Genomic DNA, 27,561 nt, shown 5'->3' on the forward strand with positions numbered 1-27,561 from the left:
GTTTAAAGCTAAACTCCAGGAAAATAGCCATATATATATATATATGGGAGGTGTTTTACCCACCACAGGATTTGTATTTTTGGCCATCCAGTTCTGAGATTTACACAGCTCAGGCACAGAGCACATTCCTTTGTGGCAGAGGAAATGACTGAGTTTTCTCTGCTGCAGGTAAGTGACACTTACTGGTTTCGTCCCGCCCCCAGCCTGACCTATTGCATTTTCCGGTTCTCCCACACTACACTCTGCTGTACTGGGGATCCCCAGAGGTCAGTATCAAATCAAATGAAGGTATTTGCTCTGCTTGCATTTCAGTCTCATTCAGCTGTCTAAAGAAGGTGCATACTATCTATGGGGGGATCAGAATCAGTGTTGTGACAACTAATGGGCACTAGAAGAAGTAAGGAAATTGCAACACACAAGAAAATCCACGTTTATGAGATCTTGTGGACATCCAAAATAATTGCACATTCACTATCAATGGTTTATAGGAAAAAGTAAACACAATGAATAGTGATCATTCACTATGATTGATTATACTGAATCGGGATGAAAACTTTCAGAAGTTCCCGCTGTCATCCAATTGTTTTACTCTGGAAACAACCAAAAATTGGCAAGAAACAATTAAAACAGAAATTGATGATTAATAATTGCTTGACCTGTTTAGAATATTGACAGTATTGTCCTGTTGATTGATTGAATTAATATTGTACTTGTGTGGCCAGTATTAGTCTTCTCTTGGCAAAAACTTGACTGGTGGATGAACTGTTGTTGACAGAAATATGAAAGATTGCAGAAACAACTTAGTCTGCTATACTACTACAAATGTCTACTGTAACAACACCATGCGTTCTACATTAGCGTCACTGTATCTGGATAGTATAAAGAACTCTTTAAAGCCAATAAATGTTGAGGGCATCTGGAAATATTTATATTAAGCTGAGGTTATTTGAGTGTTATACAAATCCTGCTGCAATCTGGGGCTACGGAAATATTTTGAGCATATGCGTAATCATAATCAGAAATAAATAACACCTGATCAGATCCGTCTCGTGCTCTCAGGTGGCATCATCATGTGTGTGTACAATTATCTCTATACACAGACAGATGAAAGGGGAAAAAGGCCTGTGAACGTAGGGGCTTTGTTGTGCCGAATGACATCAAATAGCCTTTGAAGAATTGGAGGAAGTCTCAAAGCTCAGTAATCATTTTACATGGTTGTGCCCACTAAAATAACGACTAAACCCCCTTACTCTTTGGATTTCTAATGGCATTAAGACATGTGGATACCTTTAAGTCCAACTCACTATTACCTGCCTGGATATACTTTCAGATTAGGTGAAACATGTTCATTTTATAGTATGTATATATCTGGGAAAAACATTCCCAGTATTGCCATGGTAAAGGGGACACCAATCTTTTTTTATAGTGGTTCTTCCCAACAACCTTTTTGTTTCTACTGTGTCTTGTAGTAACATAAATGTTGTCTGGAGGAACCAATGAAAGAGCAGGAGATTAGAAGATTGATATTTCCAGAACCGTCAGTTCTTGAACAGTCTTCAGAGGATATTTTTTTCTCAAATAGTGGCATTCAACAGACCAGTCAGCGTGAAAGGAAGTTACACTCTCTTATTTTGTTTTTGCAGTTACATATTCACATCAGGGTCGCTTTAATCCCTTCCAACACTGAAGTGGTGAGATCATTATTACATCATTAAATGTATTTTTAAATGCAAGTAGTGACCACAAAGAAGAAGTACCTACTTGCATTTAATCTGCTTAGCCTGTTATCAGTTTTTTTGATGTCCCTATATAGCTGGTCATAACAGCACAAGGAGACAATTAGTTCTGAGCTAACAAGGAAAAACATCATAGATCTCAGCACATTCCATGAAACACTGTGCACTTCATCGGGAGTTTGATGTTTGTGACAGGGTGTACATAATAATGGTAGCCAAAAATGTTGTCAATCCGTGTTCAAAACAATCAGGAAATCAGCCAACAGAAGGAGAGTCTGTCCCAGGGGTTGTGGAGACAGGGGGTAGGCCAAGAGTCAAATGAAGGGTGGAGATCAATGGTAAAGTGTGGCTAACACACCCAATCAAAAAGAACTTAGAGCTCCATAATAACCACCAATAGTGGATCAAGGTAATGTGAACCATTTATTTATTACGTGTTCATATATAGCTTCGTCAATTGACACAGTGCTTTATATACTGTATACATATTACACATTCACATCAGTCCCTAACCCTGAAGGAAAGTACAATCTATGGTCCCTAACTCACATTCATACATACACAAACTAGGACCACTTTAGACAGGAGCCAAGTAACCTAGTGTTAGGGATCTGGGTATGACCAGAAATGTGTGGACTGACACAGGGAAACACAGGCTCCAGGTATAGTATAAACAATACAATTTATTAAAGACTAAACAATACATAAACGCAGTGCAAGACTAAACATAAACACAGTGCAACCAAACCTCCAACAGATAACAATAAGAACAATACTAAACGTAGTCGGGCAGGCCGGGTCAGTAGCAAACGGGCAGGCAAGGTACAAGGAGCAGGCGGAAGCATAGTCAGGAATAGCCGAGGTCAGGACAGGCAGAGTTCATGCAGAGTCAGGGTTAAAGCAGAATCAGGATCAGGCAGGAAGCAGACAGGATGCAGGTACAGGGGCTCATGGGAAACATACACCAAGGCCCTGATCACAGGCCTGGCCATTCCTTAAATACACCTGCTGTAATCAGCCTCAGGTGATGGCTCATTGCAGGAGTGAGCCTCTGGTTGCTGAGAGCACCCGCTGGCCAGCCCTGGTACTGCAGCCCACAAGGCAGGTGAGTCCCACCACCGCTAGGTGTCCATTCCTGACACCTAGCAGCATGTCTTTGGACCGTGGGAGGAAGCCGAAGTACCCAGTGGAAACCCATGCAGACACAGGAGAACATGCAAATTCCATGTAGGTAGTGCTGCGGTGGGGATTTGAACCAATGACCCTATTGCTGCCAGACAGAAGTGCTACCCATTTAGCCACTGTTCTGACCAAACCATTTGGTGACATGATGCAAAATGACAAAGACGAGATCTTCATTGTGCTGCTTCTCCTTTCACTGTTCATAACAGATTGGAGGCATGTCTAGGACAACCTACACTCAGATAAAAGTAGTTTGAATAGTGCTAGCCATCAGACTGAGGACATCTAAAGGCAGAAAAAGTACTGTGTGCAAATCTTTGACCTGAAGCTGAATTGCAGCAAAAAATTATTTTGTAACCTTATATTTCAAATGGCTATTCATGTTTATCTTGCAATTTTTGACAACAGTTCTGCCCTAAGTTACTGGACAAAATAAAGAAATTTCTTATGAACTAATATCACACGAGCTATTGATGTCACCAGAAAGATCAGTCATTAAATGACTGACATTGGATATATAAATAACCTAGGAAACACTTTTAGGAAACCAGAATATTGAAGACAGCAGCAAATCAGAGTTAGGAAAGATATAAATATAAAGTGACAAGCAGATAGAAATGCCTTAATTGAAAAACAATGAACCGAGCCAAAACTGAAGGAAGTTTGGGATGACCCTGGGATGAGTCTAGAGCTGTCAGAACACTACAGCTTATAGGACAGCTTGAAATGAGATGTCCTTGGTGCTGAAACTTGTTATAGCTACAATGTAATAACAGTGCCTTAAATTTCTGTAAGAAACTTAGATGGAGAACTTACATGGAGTGACCACGCTGCCTTCATAAACCATCCAGTCAGATTTCTCCACATGACTCGATGTGAAGATTTATTTCCTATAACAATCATGTTATACATTTCCCTTTACATCAGATGGCCTTTTTTCTGCTTTTTTTTACACAGCAAGGCACTGTGCAGATGTGAAACTTTAGTATCACCCTACGGCTCTGAACTTACTATGGGGTTGTTTTACTAAAACCTGGTGCAGCTCTGCACAGAAACCAATCAACTTTCAGGATTTTTTTGTCAAAGCTTAACTGAACAAGCTGAAGTTAGACACCGATTGGCTACCATGCATAGCTGCATCAGATTTGGCACTCTCCAGTTTTAGAAAATCAACACCTTTCTGTGTCTGCAGTCATCTGGAGCCCTTCTACAGTGTTGTTACCCTAGTACAGGGCAATACTGTAACTGGCAGGATCTCCAGGAAATAGAAAAGCCAAGTAAATGCTAATTGAGAACACATTGAAATTAAATAGGTAAAATGAATGCAAAGTGTGAATACCCACACAAGTGTGACTAAGCCCTTAGAGTAAACAAACACTTTAATTAATGCAAAAACACACACTGTGGGAGCAAATGCCTTGTGTGAAACAATATATTACCTAGACACAAAAGCAGACCTTAGGTGTAGCTTTGCTAATTAACTTTGGTGAATTGTGAAAGCTGCACCTGAAAACCTATAGAGCTGAGTGTTGCAAAACATCTGTTTCAGATTGCTTTAACAATTTGTAAAGTTTGATTGGACCTAGCCTATGTACGTATGGGATATTATGATTATGGATCACCATTGCAAGTAGCAAGTTTGTCCAAAAAATGAAACAAAACTCAATGGGGATGCCAGTGACTCCAAATAACTTCAAATAATCATAAGCATAATTTCAAGCCAATCTATGTGAAACCAATAGCAAGCAAAATCTATGTAAAGCTTCGCATACAAACCAGGTGCAAGCCAGTCTATGTGTGTTAACTGCTACATAAGGATCTATTTTGCAAAGGTAACCCCCTAATATATTTTTTTTTTCCTGGCCATATTGTACACCTATAATGTAGGTTATACTTGTTTCTACTGGAAGCCAGTTCACTGATTCACCGATTGGCTTCTCATGACAAACCTATATTCCTGACAGATTACACAATGCCCAAATCGAATGTGTCTACTCACATTGTGTTGCCAATGGTTTATGAACTGCAGGTTTTTATACTTCATACAATAAAATGTTAATTTCCTAAAATCTGTTCACAAAAAGAGAAATATGTAATAAAAATAGGACCCTCCTTCTCCACCAAAAGGTTTGCTACCCTAAGCCTCTGTATATGTTGCCCTTCAATAAATCAATGCCAACCCACTACTGATTTTACCATTTTAAAGCTGAGGTTTAAAGTGGTTCTAGAGGCAGAAGGTTTTTATTACCTTCAAGCATGCTATGCATGAAGGTAAAAAAAACCTTCTGGGTGCAGCTCCCCTCAGCCACAAATTATACTTACCTGAGCCTCATCATGGTCTAACGAGGAGCAAGGACTGCCAGTGGGGGGACCCCAAAAGAGGAGGATCAGGGATGCTCTGTGCAAAACTATTGCACAGAGCAGGTGAGTATAACATGTTTATTATTTTTTTTTTAATTACTACCTTTATAATCACTTTAAGCATTTTGCAATGCAGGAAGATCATGGCTGGTTGGAGGGGCCACCACGGTGCTAAACATAGCTTTCTGGAAACATCACAGCTCTCTTCCTCAGTACACCTTTTAACAGTCTTCAGCCCTGATGCAAGCAGGAGGCTGGCTCAAATATCAAAATACCCTGACGGGTGGGTGTTCTTAGGCAGACTGCATTAGCAAGCAGGCTGCTCTTGGTATATCCCACATGTGATGCTGAGCCTCCATGATTGAAATAACTGAAATTTAGTAAATGAAAGGGGCAGGCCAGGAAAAACCAGGCTGGGGAATAAATAACTAGATGATGCTGAATATCCTCCAGGCAGAAAAATGAGGTGGGCTCTATCTGAATTGCAGCTGGTAATGCCCACTATGAGAAGCTCACAGTGTGCAGGGAAATCAGTTTAAACCATTTTTGTAGGGGAGTGGAACTTGCTAGATTGAAAGTAAGACAGGAGTATAGCTGTAATCTAAAGTTAAACAGGCCAAGAAATATTAGTCTTTTACAGCCATTAACTTGGGTCAGATGTGTCATTTTTTTTAGTTAAAATGTTAAGCATATACAAGAAGTACAGAAAAGAAAAAAGGACAAGGTTATATATGTCAAAGTGACACCAGCAATGCAAGACAATTCAAGCCAGGTAGATAAATGTCTTAACAATATCTAGAAAACCATGGGTATGCCTCTTCATTAAGTTGAAGAAACAGAAAGGTTCAATGTCACCATGGGCAATCAGAAAAAGAGTGGAGGGGTCATAGCTATGGAGACAGAGATGAGAGTATGTGTCATTTTTGAATTATCCATTTTCTTTCCAGTAGGGATACAAGATGCTATAGATCAGAATAAAAAGAAAAAATGATATAAGATAAAGACAGGGGATGCTACCTTTTTTCTAACTTTTGTAAAGCGAAGTTTAAATGTATTGATGTTAGTGGAGGAGACATGGGGATGTACTGGGGAAATAGGTTCTGGTATTAATGCAGAAAGACAACTGCCGATAGAATACAAAAATTCTACTGTTTTACTTGTGTCATTGTTTAAACCAGTTAAATAGGAATTCTGTTGCTTTTTGTTGTTCATTTACATTTTGGTGATGTTGCTACCAATGAATGAGCAATAAATTGAAGGCTGTAAATGGACATTTTGGTCAATTGTATCCTTTTTCCAGGAGACTTGAGCTGAATAAAATAGATATTCCAGCATGATAGTGTCCCAAACATTGATAGGAGTCTACAAAGAATTGCTTAATTAAGCAGAAAATCAATGTTCCTGTCTGGCTTCGAGGTCTACAGAAGACATGTCAAGCTGAAAAGAAAACAGTGGCTCTGGTGTGCCCATATAAACTCTACAGGAGACCAGAGAAGAAATCTTATGTTGTGTATAAGGTAAGCAAACCTTTCTACACTTTATTTTATATCACGTTGTTTTTACATATAGCTGTATTTAACATTAACATTTGTGCTTTATTCCACAATCTAAACCACAAACATAAAAATATCAGAAAACATTACAACAGCTAACCAAAGGAGAATAAACTTGGTTAACTGAACAATGTGATTCTGTAATACACAGGTGCAAATGTATCCAAACCTTTAACAACAGCAAAGAAAAAATTAAAAACAGCTGTTACATTTTCTATATCTTGGATGGTGCAAAAGATTTATGTTAATAACTATGTTGTAGAAAATTAGATGAATACCTACTTAAAGGGAAGATTCACTCAAAAGTAATATCTACTTATAATTAAGGCTGATACAGCAACTCCTTTTCTGCATTCAACATAATATAAAACAAATACAAAATGCAATTGGAGGGTGCGAACCATTCATAATGACCACAACAGTTGTACAGACACAGGAACTTAAAGGTGAACTGTGGGTATATCAGTAGGGCTTTCTCCACAATGCATGGATTAAATGATCATTTTTGTCTAGGGTACCATAAAAAAGGACTTTTACTTAAAGCAATTCTAAAGATAATATTACTAAACTAATTTTAAAAAAATGTATACTTACCTGCTCTATGCAATAGTTTTGCATAGAGCATCCTCCTCTTCTGGCATCCTCCACTTGTGCTCCTGGCTCCTTCCTATAAGGGCACTCATGTAGGCTCGCACCCAAGTCCCGCTTTCTGCATTCATAGACAGATACAGCGGGAATTGGCCCCGCCCCCAACTGACTCACCATAGGATTTAATTGACAGCAGCAGGAGCCAATGGTTCCTGCTGCTATCAATCTGTCCTGTGAGGAGGGAGAAACAGGAGAGAGCTGCTGCTCTCGTTCACATCCTTGGATCGACATCAGGCTTGGGGGCGAAGCTGGATACAGAAGGTTTTTTTTTTTAACCTTCATGCATTACAACCACTTTAACTTACCACCCACTTGAAAGAAACTTTTATAAAGCTCCGGAGCCATTTAAATACAATTGAGCCCTTAATTTTGACTCTCCCACTGACTTCAAAGCATTCCCTAAAGTTGAAAAATTTTGGTTACACTTCTTATTTTTATTGAACAGGGAAATTAAAAATCTTGATTTCAGTCTGAAGATAGTAAATTGATTAAAGTTTTAACCTTGAAATAATTACCAGGTACCTTTGCACAGAAGGCCAATTTAACTTGTAGTTGGAGCTGTGATTCATATTTTCAAAACAGTGCCCCCTGCTGGTAAATGTCAACTGGTGACACTTTTCATCAGTGATGCTTTTGGTGGAACAGGGAAGTTTTACTGCTTCTAACAAAGTTTTATTTTAACAATATTTGGGTTGTGTTAGGCTTTAAAAACTAATAAAAAATTTCTTAATGTTAGATAAACACTTGGAATTGTTCACATGCCTCCACAGACTAAAGAGACATCTCTGCCTTTGTCATGTCACAGTACACGATCCTGCTTATTGGTCATGACTGACAAGGCATGAGCACTGCATAATAGAAGGAAGTCACATTATCACCCATAAGATGAAACAGCAGGTATTTTGCAGTCCCATCCAAGTGCTGGGGGAACACCAGAGGGTTGAGTAAAAAGTGATTGGGAGATGGGCTTTAAAAGGCATCGTAACTTCTTTCTGAATAGGCAAGGCGATAGTGCCTCTAAGTGGGACAGTTTGCTGCTTGGAATCTTCATTCTAGATTAAGACAGGAGAAGCATGACTCCCTCACTGGGTTGTTCTGTATATGAGTCACTGGGAAGGGAAGCTTGTCTCTGGGATTCCTGAAATATATAAGAAATCAGCGGTTGACTGAGCCCAACATCATCCAGCAAGTTTTGATATATTAGTTATGGGTGGATTTTGTCTTTAAACATCTCAGGTTGTGTTATGGGAGTCTATGTTTTCCTTTTAGCAGTGTGCAGATATGCAATCAATTTTTATTAAAGTACTCACAAGATTGTGCTTAGAACGTACGTTCATATTTTACTGTTTTAGAGTTTATTTTACAGTTTATAGCATCTCTAATTTTTTGTTTTGTATTCCTTGTTTATGGTAATGGGATTTTTACTAGCCCTGCGCTGCACAGACTGTCTTGACAGACCATTACCTATAGCAGCAAACATGCTTTGAAGAAAAGCACTTTCAAACAGTAGAGACAGAATTTACTAATGTGGTACAACCAAATAAAAGATAAATCGTATGTGTGTATATTTAAGCAGTTTGAAAATGTACAGTACATTATACAGAAAAATGTTTGTTGAAAGGACAGATTGTGAAGAATGAATACAGTAGAGGCCAGCACTCTAAGATATTAGGATAAAATCGTTTTACTTTGACAGTTCATTAAAATCAACAGAAGATGACAAGTAGCTTACGCATTTTGGAAAAGCTGAGCTAGCCATGACCTAGGGCACTTAGCTTGCCAAATGAGTAAGCTAAATGTGTCATCTACTGTTGCTTGTAAAGCATTGTCAATTAAAAAAAGGTTTTATTTTCCTATTCTGGCCTCTTACATTATCTCTTCTGTGACCCAAGACTTGGCATGTTTAGTTGAGTTCAATTATAGAGGGGTGTTTAATGAAGAACTTTAACTTTTTTCAGTGTTCTGTCCCCAAGGGACACAGTACTTGTGGTATACTGCCCCATGTTCCTATGTGTTTTGTAAGCCTAATTACGAGGTTGGCAAGGGTGCCCCCTTACCAATGCAGCCATCCGATGACATATCTAGCAATGAGACATCAGCTTGATAACCCATGCTTGTGACAGAGACAGAAAAAAGGATGCAGAGGGAGGGGATGTTCCTTCTCTGACGTCATAGCTAGGCTTACAAAGCATGTAGGAACATGGGACAAAGTACTGTATGCACTTTATCCTCTAGGAGAAAGAATTCTAAAAAATTGAACTGAGAGCTCTTCTGTAATTTCCCCCTTCTAATTGAGAGACCCAGGCACCTATCAGCTTTGGTTTTGTAGGTAAGCAGTCAGTCAAGCTTCTGCAGTCAGTGTAGTAACTGCGCAGCACACTTAATATCTATTACTATATTATTATTTTAGTTATTATTATATTATTACTATGTTATTTCATTGGCGATTGGGACACTCATAAGGCCCTGTTCACATATCACTTAGCAGAAGGCAGGTTCCCGCTAGCTTTTTGAAAAGTGAGATTCTTACACATTTCCATGTGTCACACACAGGGCATCTCATTCACTTGAATGGGCTACCCTGTCGGCATTTGTTGTGCCAAAGAGGCTCAGGGACCAAATGTTGGTCCTGTGTCAGGTGCTCTTGTACATGTATGTTTTGTTGTGCGACAATCGTGGAAAAATCAAACTGTACACACACAGCGGCCTATATATATATATATATATGTATGCCTGTACACAGTACAGAGTGGGCAGGAGGGCACAGTATAGAGGGGGTGGAGAAACACACATTCTGCCCGCACAAGCAGCAGTGGTAAAATATTCCGCCTTAAGGGTTCTTCCTTAACCCCTGCAAAGTGCTGGTGGAGTGCCAGAAACTGCAGGAGGGGGGGCTGAAGGAGCCCTCGTGCACCTAGGGCCCCTAGGCACTGCCCATAGGTGCCCATGCATTAAGGTGTTCCTCCTGGCATCTGTCTATTTGATTTTCTATTTGATTTGATTGTGTATTATGTTTATCTACAGTTATATTTGACTTCTGCTCTGTCCGGAGAAGGCCTGTACCTTGAAGTATCCCCTTCAACCTGCTATTCACACAGTAGATCAACCATAGTCTCTTAGTATTTTATTCATATTAAACACAACCACATATAGCTTATAAAATATGTATCTATGATCACTGCGTCCTGAATGCAATACAAAATAACATTAAAATAAGTTATTGTATGAGGTTGTTTATAAGTCTTCATTAATATAACCTTTCAAAAGGTTGAGACTTAGGAAATACACTGTGCTGTCAGAATGACAAAATTTGGACATACGATGTTCAATTTAGTATTCTTTATCTGTAACTGAAAACCTGAACTGTCATGAAATTAGTGAAACTGTAGTTGGAATCATTGACCTTACAAAATGATGATCTGACAGATAGAAACAGACAGGAAAACTAAAATACAATTTAGTTTTCATAAAAGTAGATTAGTGATATATAGAGATATTTAAAGCAGAACTAAATTTTAGAATTAAAAAATTGCAAGCAGGCAGGTTTATTTATTACAGAAGAGATATAGCGGTTAATTCTAAAGGTAAATAGGCTGTGCACTGCAAGTTCACTGCAAGTGCAGTTGCTTTAGATCAGAGGTTAACCTCTGAAATGAGGTGAAGCGCTGCTGGTTTCTTTTATCCAATCACGTGCAAGCAAAAATGCTGTTTTTTTTATTTTCCGCGCATGTTCCCCTCAGATCTAGAGCAATTGCACTTTCAGTGCACAGCCTATTTGCCTTTAGTAAATCATCTCCACACTGTGGGGGTGGTTTACTAAAGGCAAGTCGACTGTTCACTTTAACTGAAGGCAGTAATCTGAGAGTTTTAACATTGAAAGGGCATTTTTCTCAGTAAAAGCTTAGCTTAGTAAAGGATGTGAAGCTCTCTTGACAAAAATACTATTTTCCTTTATTTTTCCTTGTGCATAACTGGGTATTCTTTACAAAATAAATTTGCACCACATTCACTTAGCACATATTTGACTATTATTCCTGACTTATAATGGAATGGTATGCTTCCCTGCGCCGTTCTTAAAGTCAATCAGTTAATCAAGTCAGCCAGAATACCCAAGCAGCTGTCTAGGCTGCTATGGCTATAAATCCTCCCTTGCTCTGGCTTCATATCTTCTTACAAGAACCTGCTGTCATTCTGAAGTTTGGAATTAGGGCTATGACTTTATAACATGCAAATAATAGCACCTACCTCCTAACTTTATGAAATAAGAAAGAGGGATGGACAGCTTTTAGCAAAACGTTTGTAGGCGAATGACCTCTTTCACGCCAGCAGTTACATGGACCATAGATAAATAATACACAAAAACTGTCTGGTTTCCACCACCTACATTGAGCACACTTCCAGTGTAGTAAGCTCAAATTTTGTATGTGTCAATGAAAAGAATGGGATTATTGCAAAATATAGGCCCACCACAAGGATCATGAGAAAGCATCATACATTGGATTCTAGGTCTCGGGTTTACTCAGAGAGGAAAGGTGACCTGGTTGACATGGAACACCTTTTAGCAAAATGTTTGTAGGCAAATGACAGACCCTTTCCATGCCACCAGTTACATGGACTATAAATAAATAATACATAAAAACTGTCTGTTTTTCACCACTACCTTTCCTTTTTTCTGGCTTTTCAAAATAACAAATGCAGCCATTTAGAGGCTGGCTAAAAGGCTTAGTTTGGTATAACCTTTTATAAAGTTAGTTTCAGTTAGCTAGTTAAAAAGTTTGTGTTTTATAGACAATAAAAACAGGCACACTTGTTTAGTAAGTCCAAATTATGATTATCGCAAAACAAAGGCCCATCACAATGATCATGAGAACTCATCATACATTAGATTCTACTTCTGGGGTAAACTGGGAGGAAAGGTGACCTGGTTGCCATTGAAAACTGTACGTGGCACCCAGTGTCTTTTTCCCTTATATCATGTCTGGTAATGGAGGTCACAGTTGGACATTTTACTCTTCTTTTTTTACACATTTTATAAAGCTCTATACATCAGACCAAAAAAAGTAAAAGCCAAAGAGGAAAGAGGAATAGCATGATTTGTTTTCTTAAATAAGGGGCAGTACCTCTTAATAAGGCATGTTTTGGAGCTTTGATAGTGTCCAGTTGGGCATACACATTTTTCTTCTATCCCAAAACTATGGGCAGGCACTAGTGAGCAGACAGGGGCCAGAAGATTTGGCCAAGGGCAAAAACAAAAATACTAAGTTTTATTTGAGCGTTGGCTCTAAATTTCTAAAGCTGGTTCTAAGGGCAGAAGCTTTTTTTTATCTTAATGCATTCTCTGCATTAAGGTAAAGCCTTCTGCATGCAGCTCCTTATACTTACCTGAGTTCGATCTCAATCAAGTGATGTGCATGACAGCAGCGTCTCGCTCCCTCCTCATTAGTTCAGAGACAGCTGCAGGGGCATTAGCTGCTGCTGCTGTCAATTACAGACAGTAAGGAGGCAGTGGAGGGGCAGGGCTGAGTGGCACTGTGTGTGTCAATGGACTCACAGAGTGGGACTTGGGAGCAAGCTGGTATGAGTGCCTGTGCATTGTTAGAAAGGCACTCAGCGGGGTGGAGACCCAGGAAAAGGATGAGCAGGGCTGCTCTCTGCAAAAACATTGCACAGGTGGGGCGTGTCCAAGATGGCGACCGGAGCGGCCGCATAATCCGGAGCTCCGGCGCCAATTTTCGGAATCCGCTGCCATCCGTGCAGCAGCGGATCACAGTGGAGCAGCGGAGGGCCCTGGTATCATTCCGGATACCTGGGAGGTGGACTCCGGGCAACATTTCCGCCCTTCGTGGCGGCGGACGTCCGCGGCTTGGTGCGGCCGCGCGGGCCGGGGCTCCGGCGTCTTCCATCCACACCCGCTGCCATCCGGGCTGTGGGGGATCACCCGAGGATGTCTGCAGTGTCCTCTGTATCACAGAGGCTGAGAGAGGGACGCCGCTGAGTGTTGCTGCTCCCCGCGGCGGCGGCGACGTTTGCGGCCTACACCTTCTGCCAGAGGCCTCCTTTCACCTGGACACGTGAGTGGGGGGTACAGGCGGCATCCTGTCATTATGATCTCCCCACAGTGCTTTGGGGAGTGGGCCACATATTAATAGCCCCAGAATCCATCATCTTCTGTGACTGTGGCCCTTACTGTGCTCAGAGGCCTACTGGGGCCTTGATACTGCCCCGGAGGGTGTCTCCCTGCGGGGCCTTGTGCTCAGAATTGGAGGTCCTCTGCTTCCTGCTTCCCATCCGTCCCTCTCATGTCCTGAGTTGGGATCCAGTGCCATCATCCTGCTCCAAAGTGAATTTTTTGCAGGATTGCTGCGACTTATGTTCTATCTACCCTTTCAAGGCTTGCTGAATATTTTTACAATATAATGTTATCGCAGATGGATCTGACAGCGTCCATGTAACTACAACCTTGAACCTATTTTGGGTGCTATAGGTCCCCTGGGGTTATAATCTTCACTCACTTTCCAATTTTCAGTTGATCACCCCCGGGAGATTTCTTGTATGCCGTCCACCAAAAAAAAAAAAGGGACAAGCTCAGAAGTCCCTCACAACATACCTACTTAAGGCTCACGAGATTTACGGCATGTCTCCAGTCAATACAGGGCAAGCATCCCTGTCCGATCCCGTACGGGATACCACCGCTCCCTTATCGGCCTTGGTCAGCGAAAATACACAGCAACTCACAAAAGGGGACTTGGAGTCCTGCTTGGAATCTATGTACGCCAAACTAGCCGCCAAATTTCAATCAGAATTGCATAAAAGCACTAATGTTCTCTCTCAGGAAATAGCCACGTTGGGCTCTAGGACAGACCGCTTGGAAACCAAACACGATGAACTTAGCCTGGCCTATGGTGAACTTTCCAGAGAGCATGACCATTTACAAACTGCCTTTTCACAACTGCAGGCGCAGGTCGAGGTTCTTGACAATCGCAATCACAGAAATAATCTGCGAATCAGGGGAATCCCGGAGTCTATGTCGGATCTTTCATTAATTATAACCAAGTTATTCAAGTCACTCCTTCCAGATCGTGACCCTGGATCTTTTGCTTGTGACCGCATCCACAGAGCCCTAAACCTCCTGCTGACAAGCCGCCTTGGGATATTGTCTTGTGCATGAAAGATTTTCTGACCAAGGAAGAAATCCTCAGAGCTGCTCGCAATACTCCAACAATCTCCTTTGAGGGCTCGGTTTTACAAATCTATCCTGATGTTTCCCCGGCCACGTTGGAGAAACGTAGAAAAATGAAAGAAGTTACAACTGCCCTGTTCTCAGCTCGTATCCGCTACAAGTGGGGCTTCCCTTTTAAGCTGATAGTTCCACATAATGGGAGCACATATATAGCTATATCCCCTCCTGAAGGTAGAGCAATCTTGGCCAAATTGGGCTTGGCGGATGCCCCATCACCTCAACGTCCACCCTCCACCCCTCGTATCTCTCCCATTTGGCATACCCCTTCCCCACGGAGGGATAGAAGGAGAGTCAGACAAGAACCGGGTTGACGTGTCCACTCTTACTTGCCTAATACTCATTGTCTTGATAGTCTTTGGTTTGGTCTATTGTTTTTTATGACTTTACTAAGATTTGGGACACATGGATTTTGCTCTCCATTTTTTACATTGTCAGGTTGTGTATTTCTGTGGTTGCTGCTGTGATATTTTTGCAATACTGAATATTTTGTATGCCTTGCATTGATAACTGGACAGGTTAAGGTATAACAAGAGTCATTGGACCCTCCTAATTGCGCCCATTAATTCTTGGTTGTACTACTCTTTGACATGTTGCCCCACCCTGCCTCCTGACATGGCCGGAGGTGTCGCCGCCCGATTGCGGGGTGGCAGCTCTGTTTTCCATGTTCTAAGGAGACAGGGTTTGGGCCCATGTGGCCCCTTAATGTTTGAACTTTTTGTTTTATCAGGTATGATGACTTTTCTGCCTGATCCACGTTCTTCAGTTACCCTTTCAAATATAGAAGATGTTAAAGCTTCTTCTCCATTGTTTTTCGCTTTTTCTTTTCTTAAAACTTTAGTGCATGTGGATGGTATTATGTCGGTCTGTGGACGTCACGACCCCTATGTTGGGGTCTGGAGGTCCCCTAGGCTGGTTCTGCCACCTGTATGTCTGTCTGATGCAGACCTGCGGGTTTCTATGTCTAGTCAAATAACTTTAGGGGATATCCTTGTAATGTGTACTTTTATGATGATAGTGGCAAGCTCTGTTTATTATGGTAATTCAATGTATTTCACATAATGTCCAGGGTTTCAATTCGCCAAATAAGCGCAAAACAGCCTTTCTTCAATATAAAAGATTAGGAGCAAAAATCATCTTATTACAGGAAACGCATTTTGCAGCCGCAAAACATCCGACCTTTTTTCATAGATCCTATAGGCAGGGGTATTATACCCTACATTCCTCCAAGAGTAGGGGAGTGGCCATTTTTCTACATAACTCATTTCCCTTTGAGGTTCAACATGTGTATCGTGATCCAGACAGTAGGTTTATTATTCTTAAGGGCACCCTTTCAGGTCGAGAACTTACAATTGCTAATGTCTATGCACCAAATTCGGCACAGGCTACCTTTTTTTCTAAATTTTTTGGTGCTCTGGATAAATTTTTGTCCCCCCATCTATTGGTGGGTGGTGATTTTAATCTGGTGGCAAATCCTCTTTTGGACCGTAGCTCCGCCTCGCACACTTCCCAAGCTTTCCCAAAATCCCTTACTAAGAAACTAGATGCCCTCCAGTTGGTGGATGCTTGGAGAGCGCACAACACGGGAGCCAGGGATTACACATTTTATTCCCACCCACATGACTCTTATGCTAGACTAGACTATATCTTTTGTACCCCTATTTTGCTAGCTAATTCTAGGATAGCTAGTATTCATTTGAGCCCCTGGTCGGATCACAGTATTATGGCCTTATCTATCACGTTTGTGGGATTGGCACCTACTCCCTTTTCATGGAGACTTAATGATTCTATGCTAACTGATACTGACTCTCGGCAGGAGGTGGTTACATCTCTTAAGGAATACTTTCAATCTAATTCAGCCCCTGATATTTCCCCAGCCACACTCTGGGTAGCCCACAAGGCGGTCCTACGGGGCCGACTTATCTCTATGGCTTCGGCCAGAAATAAAAAACGTTGGCAGCAGATACTACTTTTAACCCGAGAATTAGAAGCACACTATAGAAGCCATGTAGCTGATCCATCTTTACTCAATAAACAGCTATTGTCCCAAAAACGCTTGGAACTGAATGCCCTTCTTTCCCAAAAAACTGAAAAGGCCCTCCGCTGGTCGAAGGCCTCGTTCCTATTACATAGCAACTCAGCATCTACCATGTTTGCAAGGAAATTGAACCATTCTTTGCGCCCCCCACATGTGTATAAATTGCGTACTAATTCAGGTGCTATCTCATCTTTACCTCAGGAAGTTTTGGGTATTTTTGAAAATGTTTATTCTAAACTACTGGCTTCTCCACAGTCGGATTCTGTTTCTCTATCAGATTCATGGCTAGATTCTATACCCCTTCCTGCTCTCACACCTTCTCAGATTGCCTCTCTTAATGCCCCATGTACTTTAGAGGAAATAACATGTGCAATAGGAACGCTGAAACGCTCTACTGCACCGGGTCCTGATGGATTTACTGCTGGCTATTATAAACATTTTACCTCTATATTGGCTCCATACTTGATAACACTATTTAATGATGTTTTACAGGGGGGTAAGTTCCCCGAGGAGATGTTGTTAGCTAACATGTCTCTAATACCCAAGTCACAGAAAGACCACTGTTTGCCGCAAAACTATAGACCAATCTCAGTAATGAATAACGATCTGAAGATATTTAGCCGCATTTTGGCGAACAGGTTGGCTCCTATTATCTCCTCTTTGGTATCTCCAGACCAGTCAGGTTTTATTCCCGACAGATTATTGATAACATTCGTCTCACTCTAAACGTTATTCAAGATGCCAATTTACATTCCAAAGAGGTTCTGTTGATGAGTTTAGACATAAACAAGGCCTTTGACAGTGTTCTTTGGCCCTACTTGTTCTCTTTGCTACAGAAAATGGGCTTCAGTGATGGGTTTTTGGCAGGCATACATGCCCTATACGACTCTCCTAAAACAAGAATAAGGCTTCCTGGCTGTAACTCTGACTTTTTTACATTGGGTAGAGGTACCCGTCAGGGTTGTCCTCTTTCGCCCCTTTTGTTTGCGCTGGTGTTGGAACCTTTGGCATTGGCAATCAAATCACATTCGGATATTTCTGGCTATTCGTTATTAGTTTCACATTTTAAGCTGAGCATGTATGCTGATAATGTTATGCTTTTTATTACTAACCCGTTGACTTCTTTGCCTAATTTGTGTGTCGTATTGAATGATTTTGCTAAAGTGTCAGGTCTCACCGTTAATTTTACCAAATCAGTAATTATGCCTGTTAATGTTCCTGACTCCCTAAGTGCATCTCTCCGTAGTTCTTTTCCATTTCGCTGAGTCAAGGACAGGATATCCTATTTGGGGATTAATCTTGCTCCCAGATACTCGGATATGTTTGCGGCTAATTATCCACCATGTGTGTCACGTCTCTCTACTCTACTGAAGATTTGGCATGGTTATCATATCTCCTTTCTGGGTAGAGTCACGGCGGTTAAAATGAATATCTTGCCCAAACTGCTTTATCTTTTTAGAGCACTTCCAGTTCCGGTTTCAAAAACGTTTTTGGATCATTTTCAGCGGATTATTAACAATTTTATTTGGGGAAATAAGCGTCCATGTTTTGCCTCATCCATTTTGTATCGCTCACAACGGACGGGAGGTCTTGGTCTTCCCAACTTTTGGCTATATTACCTCTCGGCTCGTTTTACGCAATTATCACAATGGGCTACTATTAACTCTCAAATCCCGTGGATCAAGTTTGAGTCTCAGTCGATACGTCCTTTTTATTTACCGGGAATTTTATGGTCTAAAATCTCCCCCCGATCGCTTACTTTTCATAACTCTATAGTGACCCAATCACTGACACTTTGGTCCAAATACAAGGCTAAGCTGAGTTTAGTCTCTCATATTCCCCCAGGTGTTTAATTTTTTGGTGATCCTACTTTTGTTGTAGCCTTTTCTTCCCCTCACATGTTTCGTTGGTGGTATGATCGATCCTTTATCAGATTATCTGATTTCCAAAGAGGAGGATCTTATATTACCTTCGATATGCTGCGCGTGCTATTTGATGTTCCTCTTCGTGAGTACCTTCATTATAGACAGATTAGGCACTTTTTTAATGCGCACTTTGGCCTTACCCCGTCTTCTCCGATCTCTTTTTTTGAGCGTGTCAGCCGTGACTCTCCTAGAGGTAAGGGTCTTATTTCAGATCTTTATCACCAATTTTTGATCTGTCTTTTTCATGCTCCCCCTATGTACAGGCAGAGGTGGGAGGAGGATTGTGGTATCACTTTTTCGGATGAGGATTGGGACTCCATGGTGGATAATATATGCAAGAGCTCTAGATCTCTTTCGGTTCGTGAGACGGCCCTTAAAGTTTTAACCAGATGGTATTATACTCCGTCCAGACTACATACAATGTTTCCACAAACATCCCCTTTATGTTTTGTGGCCGCACAGGTACTTTGGTCCATATGTTTTGGGATTGCCCGAACATATCTTTGATCTGGCGTAAGATATCTGAGGTGGCTACCTCACTATCGGGCAACCCGATACAATTGTCCATACAGACCTGTTTATTGGGGGTTCATATCCCAGGGGTCCCTGATGCCACTCTGAGATTGCTACATACATTATGTATTGCCACTTTATGGTCCATTGCCCTGCATTGGCGGTCTAATGTTGTACCCTTGGACTCCGTTTTACACAGAATTGACGCTGTAATGCTTATGGAACGTATTCATTATACACTACTGGATAAGATGCACTTATACGATAAAAAATGGGAATCATGAAAGGATTGTAGACATTTATTGCATGATTGACAACATCCCCGGTAAAGAATGGCTGACATATATTGTTGATAGATGTATCACTTAATCTATTTTATCATTTATGTATCTCATGCACTCATAACTTTCTTTCTTCCTCTATCTTCTTTTTTATGTTAATATACTTTTATGTATTGTACATTTCAAATGTGCCATATTTTTGTTGACAATATCACTTTCATACTGTGCTGTTGTTTTACTGTCTACTTATGTACAATAAAATTGTTTGTAAACAAAAAAAAACATTGCACAGAGCAGACAAGTATAACATGTAAAAGAATTTAAAAATCTGAGCACTTACAATCACTTTAATGGAATCTAAGCAGAGGAAATTACCCATCACTGACCTCTTCTGCTGAAAATGTTAGCTGCTTGGCTGTCATGCTGATCCAGCAGCTTCAATACCTCATGAGTTTCTAAATTAAAACAGTTTTGATTTTCCTTGTTGCATCCTTTTTTTAGGAAAGTACTGAAGTCAGAGGATTAGCATGACAAGCAACATAGAAGTAGGTCAGCAACGGCAACCCATGCATTTTATTTAGCCTAGGTGCAACTGTTTCACCCTTGTTTTCTAACAGTGCACTTATCCTTTTAAAAACAAATGATATAATCACATATAACCCTCCCTGGGAAATATACTAAGTTTTGCTTATCTTTAGTTGTTCATTTTGATTTGTTTCCTTTCTCTTCTCAGTTTAGTATGCATTTTCTTGTGAGATAAATCAGCTTTCATGAACAAATTACATGCCAAATTCAATTATGGTGAAATGCGCACAACACATTAACAAACTGCATGTTGATCATAGTGTTCATTTAATGCTAAATGGGTTGCTATAAAGATGCTTAAATCAAATGTTTCATAATTCATCTTCTGTGGCCTCTTTTAAAAATTCATATTCATAGTCATGGTTCTACTGGCATATGAAATCTGAATCAAAAAGGTACTGAAAGTATGCATTTACTGGTTAGTGCACAAAAGATGTAAACTGTGAGGTAAACCAAAGCAACCAATCAAATTTCAGTTTTACATCAAACTGACATCCCTGAACTAAAATCTGATTGGTTGTTATGACTAACTGCACTTTTCATGCCATCATTGCCAGTTGCTTTGCTTAATTTCCCTTGCCTCATATATTGATAGGTAGATATTAAACAGGAATATAGCTACCCTGAACTCAGAGAGCTATCTAGGTGAATTCAGACCTTTAGAGAGTGTGCGGTGTCAATGTGACTAGATGTTAAGTCCACACTTCCTGAGAGGAGGCCAAATCTCCATAACAGGGCCACACAAAGGGACATAAATGTTCTGCATTCTATCCAACACAAAACCAGATTTTACTGCAGTTGGGCTTTAAAGGAAACTTGTACTAAGAGAACATGAAGCTGACCTCTACTGAGCTCTACTCCTGAAAATTCTACTAGCCTGGCCATCAAACTGCTCAATTTGCTTTAGCCTCCATGCACACTTGACGTTTTTACAGCTGCTGTTTTGGGCTTTTGACGTTTTTTTCTACAGCTAGTAAACCCCCCTAGCATGTTATCCTATGTGTCCATGCACACATAGACTGTAATCAAAATTTTTGGCTGGGACGTTTTTTGGCTCGAAAAAAACCCAGGACTAGTGGGTTTCTAGAGGAGTTTTTTAGCTGTAAAAAGCTCTAATGCTGAAAAACGCTGAAAAATGTGGCAACACGTGGAAAAACGCTGCAAACCGGTGTTTTTGGACTTTCTTTTTCCATTCTCCTTCTCTGCCTCAAATCACTTCACATTTATTGAACACAGCAGTGTTGTATATTGCTTCCTGGCTCAACCCTCTGTAATCCATCTATATGTCCTTCTTACTTGCTTCGACTGCCCTAAAGTCCTGATTGGTTAGGTATCTCCCAGAACTGAAAGCAAGGTAGGAATGGGCTCAACTGTACACAGTTTACAGAAGAATAATAAAAGAATAATAATAGATTTAACCCTGTATTAGCACCGTACTCAAAACTTAAAGTGTTACTAAACCCAGAACCCTGCATTCACTATATCTGGTCTTCCACAGTACACACAACATGGAAATGTAATTATTTTAGTAAATATAAACTGCTAAATACCTTTTCTCATCAGCAGTATAGAGCAGTCTCGTGACTTCAGCAGAGCACTGGTTAAAGCTTGTAGGAGGAGTTTTCTTTCTGCTATAGAAGGATGTGTAACCTCTGACCCTCTGTCTGGACAGTGCTGATTGGCCCTGTACTGATCACATGCACCCTCCAAAGAAAAAAACCCCTCTCTAGCAATACACACCAAACTGAGCATGTGCATGTGACCACAGGTTCAGTCTGTATCAGGTGGTCAACAAGAGGAGGGGCAAAGAAGAAAAGATCAAACAGCCTTTTTGCACAATGCAGCGGATTAACCCCTTAAGTTTCACAGTGAGTATAACAAGCATGCTTTACTGCATATACAGACTGATTTTACTGTTGTGGGTTTAGTAACACCTTAAGCCTTTAATAATAAATGTTACTGAGGGGAGTGTCTAGGTTAACTGATGGCTAAGTCAGTCATTTTTGTTGACTTCGTCCTATGAAACTATTCAAAAGCTCTCTGCTGTACTCTACAACATAGTGTCCCATCAATACTCTGGATGCTGCTCCATTGTTGTTGCCCCCCCTTTAGTTGCAAGGACATGAATATGCTGTGGCCCTGCTGCCAGTATCCTAGCAACCAATAACATTGTATGTTATTGGTTGCTAGGACACTGGTCAATGGGCCACACAGCTCCATTGGTTGCTAGGATGCAAGTGGCTGGGTCATGTACCATCAATGGCTGCCTACACCATAACAACCAATGATGTTGTGCAGCCCAGCTGCCAGTATCCTAGCAACCAGCTAAGTAACTCTGCCCTGTATACACAGAACAACATTGACTGGTATGGACACTTGGGCCTCAGTGCTGACCCACTCCACTGAGTGCCAACTGAAGCATTCGCCTCACTTTGCCTTATTGGCAACACACTCTTGATATTAACAAAAGGGACAGTGAATACTATGACATATGCAACTGTATGCTTTATTACTTTTTTCTGTAATAAAATTATTAAAAAGAGAGTACTTTCTGGTACCTTTATTATACTTTTGTACGTTTCCTGAAAATAGATCAGTAGACCCTGCTTCACTTCTTTATTAGCAGTTCTTGATTGTCTGATGTGTTTTCAGATGTTTAAAAGAATGAATGCAAAAATACAATTTTGATAGGATGGCTTATCTTCCCTCAGCTAATATAAAAGTGCTATTTTATTGGTTTGTTTTTATGGGACATATTTATTAGCTATTTGTACAGCCAATGCATTAAGTTGTTTTATATACTAAACAGCTACTAAAAGATAATAAACAACATGCAAAACATTTTTGATGTCACATTAGGAAATGAAGTCATACTATTCAAAAGTAACCATTTATATTAAGGCCCCTTTCATACTGATGGTCCGATCAGGTCCACCTATCAGTTTTTCAGGCGGACCCAATCAGACTATCCATAGCGCTCTATGGAGTGGTGGGAGTGAGCGGATAAAAAATGACTGTGATTAGATCTGTACAGTGCATATTTGTTTCATGGATCTGAACAAAGCAGTATTGTGTATTATTGGTTCATGTACAGGGTTGCATTGTGCCCAGTAGTCTTCATTGAGCTGTGTGAAATCAAAGTCGAAAATTCAGAATCCATATATAGACATCTAAACACAGTAAAAACCAAGCTAGAGGAATGGAAGAAGAGTTTTACAGATGTAAATGTTTTATGCATCTAAATGCATATAAACTGAAGCACTTTGTGGATCAATATAGTATGCGTTTTTTTAAGCAAGATCTAGAATATATATCAATATTTTTTCTCCCAGGTGCATGATACCTAATTATAGTGATTGTAAAGTTTTAACTTTTATTTGTTAAAAATAGCAAACATGTTATACCTACCTCTGTGCAATGGTTTTGCACAGAGCAGCCCTGATCCTCCTCTTCTCAGGTCCCCCATCAGCACTCCTGGCCCTTCCTCCCCATGGAACGCCCACCATAGCATCCACTATGTACATGCTCACTCCCATGTCCCTCTCTGTTTGTCCATAAGACACACTTCGGCCCCACCCTCACTCCCTCCTCGCTGGCTGCAACTGACAGTAGCCATTGGTTCTTGCTGCTGTGTCTCAGCCAATGGGGAGGCAGAGAGCATCTGCTTTTGTGCACATCGCTGGATCGAGACTGGGCTCAGGTAATTATAAAGGGGAGCCCTGTATGGATCCCAGGCCCCATCAGTTCAGCATGGGGGGTCCAGGCACCTGATGAGCAGAAGGGCCAGCTGTACTGAATTATTACTGAAACTGATCCCCCTGTGGCTCTGAACTCCCGAAGGTGCCTGCTCCTGTCTGTAGCCTCTAAAGACATTTGTCTATGCAAATTCTGGGCAGTTATGCCAGCCAAAGCTCCAGCACTTTCTGATATTTTACAGATCAAATATCATAAAGCAAAAAATGCCATCATGGCCTTAAAGCTGGACTGCAGGCAGGTAATAATACACCAAATAATGCATTTGTGTATTGAAAAGCAAAACAAAAAAGAAATATTATATGTGATTAATATAAATACCTGAAGTTGACTTGATTTCATCCTCACTAAACCCCCATACAGCAGCACTAAGTATGGAAGAGGGAGGGGAAGTACTTGGGGCCAATTATGTGTCCTGACTTTACATATGAACATAAAGAACATACTGATAAGAGCAGAGAGCAGAAAGATAACCTCATCAGTCTGCTGTTGTTCCTTGTCTAGTCCCTGTTCCTCACTGTCTAGTCAAAGGCTGGAGACAATTATGTGACCAAATTGTGTTGTTTAACTGTAGCAAAAACAAAATCAAGTCACAAGGCTGGTTGTGGAAATTTTAGGATTCGATGACAGAAATACAAGTGCTTTGTTAGATAAGACAATTTGAATATATGTATTTAAAGGTGCATTAACTGCATATTTAGTGTACCTAATATAAGACAGCATAATGTACAGTACACACAATGCATATTCTTTTTATTCACAAATTAGATAAATGCATAACAAATTAATACAAAAAAATATTTCAGGAGTGACCATATACTCCAGAATCCCCTCAACACAACATTATCATGGAGCATACTGTATGTAATAGAGATCACGTGGGGGTGGCTGCTTAAAAATATGTTATTATAAAAATAAGAATATCAGTAATTGTAACAATAATATTACTGATAATTATTTTTATAAGAAACAGCAGTTGCCAAGTTATTTCTGTGCATGGACTGAAAAGAAAAAAAAACAGAATAAAGAAGTCAAATGTATTTACCATACCTTTAGGGAAAAACTCTGACAATTTCTTTCTGTAGATTTTGTCATCAATCTCCAAAAATACGCAGAATATTATGCGGTCTACCTGTAAGACACAAGAGCAAAATAAAATTAACACAGGCAATTTTTAAATTAGTTCTAATGAGCTAAAGTTGAAAATGACAATATATTTTATATGACACCTTAAAAAACATTTGTATCATCAGCATAAAAAGAAACTGAATAAATAATCCTTCGCTGACAGTTCTTTAAATACATTTCTATACAATTCCTGCTTGGCCAGCATTTCTTATATCATATATAATTATATGCATAATCCTAATCAAACCAGCACAGGAAGGCAATGCTATACGTTTTCCTGACAAATGCACAGAACCAATATACAATAAATAATTAATGCAAATGCGGCAAGCACATTTAAAGCATTTTGCTAATTTATGGGGTATTATTTTTAAATTCTCGCCAGCGCTTTGGATATTCTTGTGGCACAAATGAAAACATGTAGATCCATTTAGAGCAAAGTACCTTTGGAAATACAGCCTCCATTAAGAACTAAATGTTTTGTTTTTTTAACAAATGTTTTCAAAGGAAACATTGTTGGAAACAATCAAATCTATGATACATTGGCCGGTTTTTCTTATGTGTATGGCCAATAGCAGATGTACTTCGATTTTAAACAGTGATCTCAGACAGCTAATAAAATCAATCAGTGAGCTGTCATAGGGTAACTCCACTCTCCTTTAAAACAATGATCTCATATATGATTGCCAGACAAGTTATTTTGTAATTTACTGCTAACAAAAATTTGATGATGTTTAATCTACAGCTATGGTTTTCTGAAATGTACAAAAAAAGAAAATATTCGTATTCTTTGTAATCATGGCAACAAATGAGATGGTCTGTATGCTGCCTGTGTATACAAATCCCACAGATAATAATTGCCTGCTCATCCAATTAGTGGTCCACCTTTCCCTGTAGCTTTTTTTCTTCTATTGCAACATGCTTATATAAGTTAACAGGCATATTCCTCCACTCAGTACTCAACAAGGAAGTAACTGCAAGAAGTTAATGGATTCCATGGGGTTGATTAACTAAAGGCAAATAGATTCACTTTGCAAGAGCATTTCCTGATAGTTTAGTGAATGAGGAGTAGTTTTGCTGATGTCCATCATCCAATCCTGCAAATCATCCTTGTGCACGATTGGGTATTATCTGCAGACCAGAAGTGGACTGACCATTCGAGCTCTGCCCGAGGGCCCGGGGTCAGTAGGGGGCCCCATGAAATGCCCCTTTTTTATAGGCTTTTTTTTTAGTGTGGGCAAGGACACAGGGGCCCCATGATCCCCTATTGCCCGGGGGCCCCATGAGTTGTCAGTCCACCCCTGCTGCAGACTGAATTTTTACCGCATTTACTAAGCTGTGAGAACATTCCCTTGCAAAGCAAAAAGCCTTTTGCCTTTAGCAATTCAACCAGTGTGCATTTTTGAAAAGAACCAGTAGCAGTTAGGACTGGAAGGTAAGGACAGTTTTTACTCATGAAAAGTTACTTCTTACAGAGGAACTTCACTCAAAAATTCTCCCTCCCCCCAGCTTGTTACACAATTAAACTTTTTCTTTTGGGGGGGGGGAGTGAGTACTCTTTTTTGTCAGGAGGCTGCAGGCAGGGAGAAACGTGGTATAAGGCCGGCCATACATGGGTCGAAAATCATCTGGTTTTTCGTCCACAAAATCGGACCTAAGAAAAATCGGCTGATTTTCGCTCTGTTAGTGGGTCAATGGCACCGGCCGATTTTCGTGGTTCCTCCCCTTTTCAGCTATCGGGCATGTCGGAAAATTCCTGAAAAACAACCGATTTTCAACTCAATGATGGTCAAATCGTACAATTGTTTTTCCGAAAAGAATATGCTCATGAGCTGTGACCTGGAAGGAACAGAAGTTTTGCATGTTATATGGGGTGAACTTTATGACTTGGTCGGCCGACTTTCGAAATCAATGATGGCACCATTACCGAGTGAACGACGTTTTCGATTTTTGAACCATGTATGGCCTGCTTTAGTGATATCACCAGCATATACTGATACACGTCACAACCAGGGGGCTGCTGGACCAGTCTACCTGTTCTGCATGATCCCATGAATGCTCAGTGGGCAGCCAGCTGTGATTCACCAGGAAGTCACACCCAACTCCTGAATCCATGATGGTGGCACTGGGGACCCACAGCTGTGAGAAGAGTTGGCTGTGGGAAGACAATGTTGGAATATATGGACTGGCAAGCAGCTGTAACTGCTAACTTTTAATAAAAAAAAGAAAATTGGCAAACGTCCTCTTTAATACTATCCAAGAAGCACTGTAAATGGATTTCATTTTAGAAGATCCACCTACTTTTTCCTTACTCTTAATTCTGCAAAATTAGTTGTACCCATATGCATGCATTGTGTTTTCAGGCAGGGCCATAGCTTGATGCAACATGATTCTGTGCTTTTCAACTACTTTCTTCCTGTAAGAAAGTGGCTGAGAATGAGAATACCTGGTCTGGTGTAGCCTGGTGCTGTGTTACAAGAACTCCAAAGCTTTAAGTGTAATTGAAAGTAAATTTTCTTTTTTTTTTGCAGTTTTAGGTAAGGGGAATGAAAAGTTAGAACTGGATAAGTTTAAAAAGGGTGGCACTGATTTTCCCCTTTTAGGAAGGCCACAATAAAATA

General features: G+C 40.4%; 1 protein-coding gene across 1 annotated transcript in view; it reads right to left on the reverse strand.

Moving 5' to 3' along the window:
- The window catches only part of LOC149474766 (uncharacterized), a 1,567,000-nt gene that overhangs the window by 191,627 nt on the left and 1,347,812 nt on the right, over positions 1–27,561 (reverse strand). Inside the window, exon 5 of the mRNA XM_089693250.1 lies at positions 24,863–24,944. Coding sequence (XP_089549376.1) covers positions 24,863–24,944 — 82 coding nt within the window. The remainder of the gene's footprint in view (positions 1–24,862; positions 24,945–27,561) is intronic.

This window comes from Staurois parvus, unplaced genomic scaffold, assembly GCF_062004578.1.
Source record: "Staurois parvus isolate SC_StPar_1 unplaced genomic scaffold, SC_StPar_1.0 ptg000001l, whole genome shotgun sequence".
Lineage (NCBI taxonomy): Eukaryota > Metazoa > Chordata > Amphibia > Anura > Ranidae > Staurois > Staurois parvus.